The 3,437-nt window shown below is 60.4% G+C and overlaps 1 protein-coding gene across 1 annotated transcript in view; it reads right to left on the reverse strand.

The window, feature by feature from the left end:
- The window catches only part of SLC22A2 (solute carrier family 22 (organic cation transporter), member 2), a 22,562-nt gene that overhangs the window by 16,513 nt on the left and 2,612 nt on the right, over positions 1-3,437 (reverse strand). Inside the window, 2 exon segments of the mRNA XM_004695991.2 lie at positions 2,173-2,276; positions 3,336-3,433. Coding sequence (XP_004696048.1) covers positions 2,173-2,276; positions 3,336-3,433 — 202 coding nt within the window.

Consider the following 3,437-nt stretch of genomic DNA (forward strand, 5'->3'; position numbering starts at 1 on the left):
TTAGTGGTCATTAGAGCAAAACAGAACTGGTGGTAGACGCCTGTCAGGCGGTACTCAGCTTCACCCTAGGAGGTGACATCGGGGTGTGAGCCAGATGGGGCCGCTGAGGAAAGGCTGATGTTCACATTCGCCAGCATAGGTCCCCCGCACCCCCTTGAAGTCTGGCTTGAGGAAGACTGTTCTTATTGCAGTTGCTTCTCCTAACTTAGCTGTAGGTCCTATTTTAAAAATTCTCCACAGCAGACAATCCAGTTAATTTACTGGAGACTTAATTTGTAAGCTAACCAGGATTTCTTTGAGATTCTTACCTTGGATCAAACCTGAAAACTGTCCAGAACTAGGCATTACGCATGCAGAGACACATGGCCCTTTCCTGGCCCCTGCCTTCCGGGCTCAGCCGCGGAAGCTGGCCTCACTCCCTGTCGCAGACGCTGGCTGAGCCAGAGGCCGCGGCCGGCAACCCCCAGTTTGTGAGAAAGAAAGGGAGGTGCGTGAGGCCTTTGGGGAGGAATAATGAGTGCAGACCTCAGTGCCAGGGGCAAAGGGGTGAGGTCATGCAGGAAGGCCGTCACTGAGGGCTTCAAGTCAGGAATGCACTGTCTGGGGAGCTGTGCCGAATCAGGCTCTGTGAGTGGGACGAGGGCATGAAGTCATTTATTTAGCCAGCCGTGGGGCTCGGTTACCTGTTCGCTCACGTCCGTCCTGGAGAGCTCAATGTTAGCCCCCGACCTCCCAGTGGAGGAGGGGACGGAGAGGGCAGTACCGGGGGCCAGAGAGGCGCACCCCGGTGCACTCTGCACCAGCTGTCCCTGGTCCCCCCGACACCTGTCCTCGGTCCCGTGACACGCACACCAGAGCCGATGACCTCTTCTTCACCTCCCGAGCCCCCACGTGGGGTTCCAAGGACGTCTGACGGAGGCTGAGAGGCACAGACCCTCCCTCGCCCGCCGCGTCACAGTGGGCCCTGGCTGTGGAAACGCAGATGTGCTGGGGTGGGAAGGGTCAACCGTGTTGTTACCTTTAACACGTCAGTCAGCTTGACTGCGGCCTGCCAACGTGACATCATCAGAGGACACGCTGTGGTCACCTTTCACGGTGTGCTCACAGCTGAAAGGAGCCAGGGAGGGAGTGGTGACTCCCACGTCTAGTTGCCAAATCTAAACCTGAGCTGATGCTTCATATCTAAATACGTAGCCATATTTGTATCCACGGACATAGGGTTGTTGGAAAAGCGATGTGTTTTGTTTTTCAAGCAAAGAGGCCTCATGACTTTTCCGACAGCCCAACATGCACATCTCGTGTGCACGGTCGTGTATGCCACTGCTGCTCCAGGTCACGCACTGCAGAGAGACGCCGTCGAGCTCAGAGCCCAGCACTGGCACCCTCGGCGACCCCCGGCGCGAGTCACCAGGCCCAGCTCCAAAGGCCACATCTGCTCACAAGCTTACAGCCACATTTTCAGTCCTTTCCCTTTCGAGGACTCGGAAGCGGCCTGTTTGGCACCCACAGCGGAAGCCAGCGGCACGGGGCGGTCTCGGCCCAGCGAGGCGGCGTTCATAGGCCAGCCCTGTCGAGCACAGCTGAGCCGGAGCCCCGACACCGGAGGAGCGCCTGTGGACATTCTGGGGGTGTCCGCCCTGCGACCCCCCAGGACCCTGGCACTGAGGGTCTTTGCTCTGGGTGCAGAGAGGTCTACTTCCCTCGCCCAGTGTGATCCTGGGATCCACACAGGCAATGCCTCTGGCCCCAGGGACCCGGTTCAGGAATCCTGCAGTGCTGGGCTGGGGTGAGGCAGGGCGGGAGTGTCTACGTTGACTCTGGGCATGGGAGAAGCAGGCAGAGCCAGGACAGAGCCAGGCGCCCAGAGGCTGGGGGCCAGGTGGGTGGCTGTGAGTCCCATGGAATTGGGAAACTGACAGGCTCAAGACGCCCATTACTTTTCCTCCTAACCATGCTTCTACACGGCCCTCAAGGAAACCCGCTGCCTCGTATGAAACATCCCTCTGGGCCCCTGAGAGTCAGACAATAGAGCCACGAGCCACAGTTACAGGGGGTGGCAGGCGCAACCCACGGAGACCCCCACGTCACAGGCAGGGGCTGAGGGCCCCGGGCTCCCTCTGGGCAGGCCGGGGTCCAGGACTGCCCTCCTGTGGCGGGCCCAGTCCCACCTACCTGTCTGCTACGTAGCCGATGGCCACGGACCCGATAAAGAAGCCGACGTTCACCGCCGACTGAAACAGGTCCAGCATCCAGGAGTCGCCACACACCAGGTTAAACTGGCCGGTATAGCCGTGTGCCGGGCAGGGAGAGAAAAGCCGGTTAGAACCTGGCTGCACTCACCACTGCCCGGCCCGGGCCTCCCTGGCCTGCAGAGGCCGTGGCCTCGCGCTGCAGCAGCACACAGCCGTTTCCCTTCCTCGTGCTAGAATATGGGTGACTGGGTGTGCGGACAGGACACAGCTGCTGCCTGCGGAGACGGCGTCTCGTGGGGAGAGGGGCAGCGCAGCCGGCCAGGCGCTGGCCTCAAAGGCTGACCGCTCAGTGGCTCACTTGCCTCAGGACGGCCCTGGCCTGCCTGTGCCTGAGCTTCCTCGCCTGTAGGAGAGGAGGCGAGTCATGCTGGGGCCTTCTGAAGCTGGGCAGTGGTGGCTCTCCGGTCTCCGCAGCTCCTGCCCCCCGGGTCACCTGTGAGCTCTGGGTGCTGAGGAGCCTCCTTCCCTGCCCACACAGAATGTCTTCAGCAGTCTCCGACCTTAGGTGAGGCTGCAGCTCTCCCACCCGCGGGGGGTCATCTCCCATTTTGCGTCGCCCCTGATAAAGCAAGTGTCCAGCGTATTTTCTCTGTAGTGAGTGAAATGAGGCTTCACAACCAGAGGTTAATGCTGTGTTGCTGTCAATAAAATGGCAGAACCTAGCCTAAGCCCTGACCCAAACGGCTCTCCGTGCACCCGGGAGCAAGGGAAGGAGAGGGAACAGCCGCAGGAGTAAGTCCATGGTGTTGCAGGGAATCTTCCGGTGAGTGTCCATGTGTAGGATGGATGCTGGGGGAGGCTGGGGCTCCAGAGAAAGAGGCGGCTTGTGGAGCCCTTTCCGGCTCCATGTCCAGGAGTCTCGAGCACTTTCCCTCGCCTCTTGCCCTGGGACTTGCATCACCTGGAAGCAGATGCTGACCGCCTGCAGGGCCCCAGCCCGTCCACTCACTCCAGAGAAAAAAAGAGGCTGCAGTTTTGTTGGAAACTAGGATTTTATCAGATCCTTTGCGTCCAAAGAGCATGCCTGGCCTTGACTGGTTTCCTCCTTAAAAAGACTTCCTCCCGCGTCTCCCCGCTGCTTACCTCGGTCACGATGGACGAGCCCTGCGTGTGGTACTCCCAGCCCGCCCCGCAGGGGCCCAGCGGCAGGTGGCTCCGGTTGGCGGCCAGGCCGGCCAGCGGGTC

The sequence above is a fragment of the Condylura cristata genome, unplaced genomic scaffold (assembly GCF_000260355.1).
Source record: "Condylura cristata isolate star-nosed mole 26May11 unplaced genomic scaffold, ConCri1.0 scaffold00001, whole genome shotgun sequence".
Taxonomy (NCBI): domain Eukaryota; kingdom Metazoa; phylum Chordata; class Mammalia; order Eulipotyphla; family Talpidae; genus Condylura; species Condylura cristata.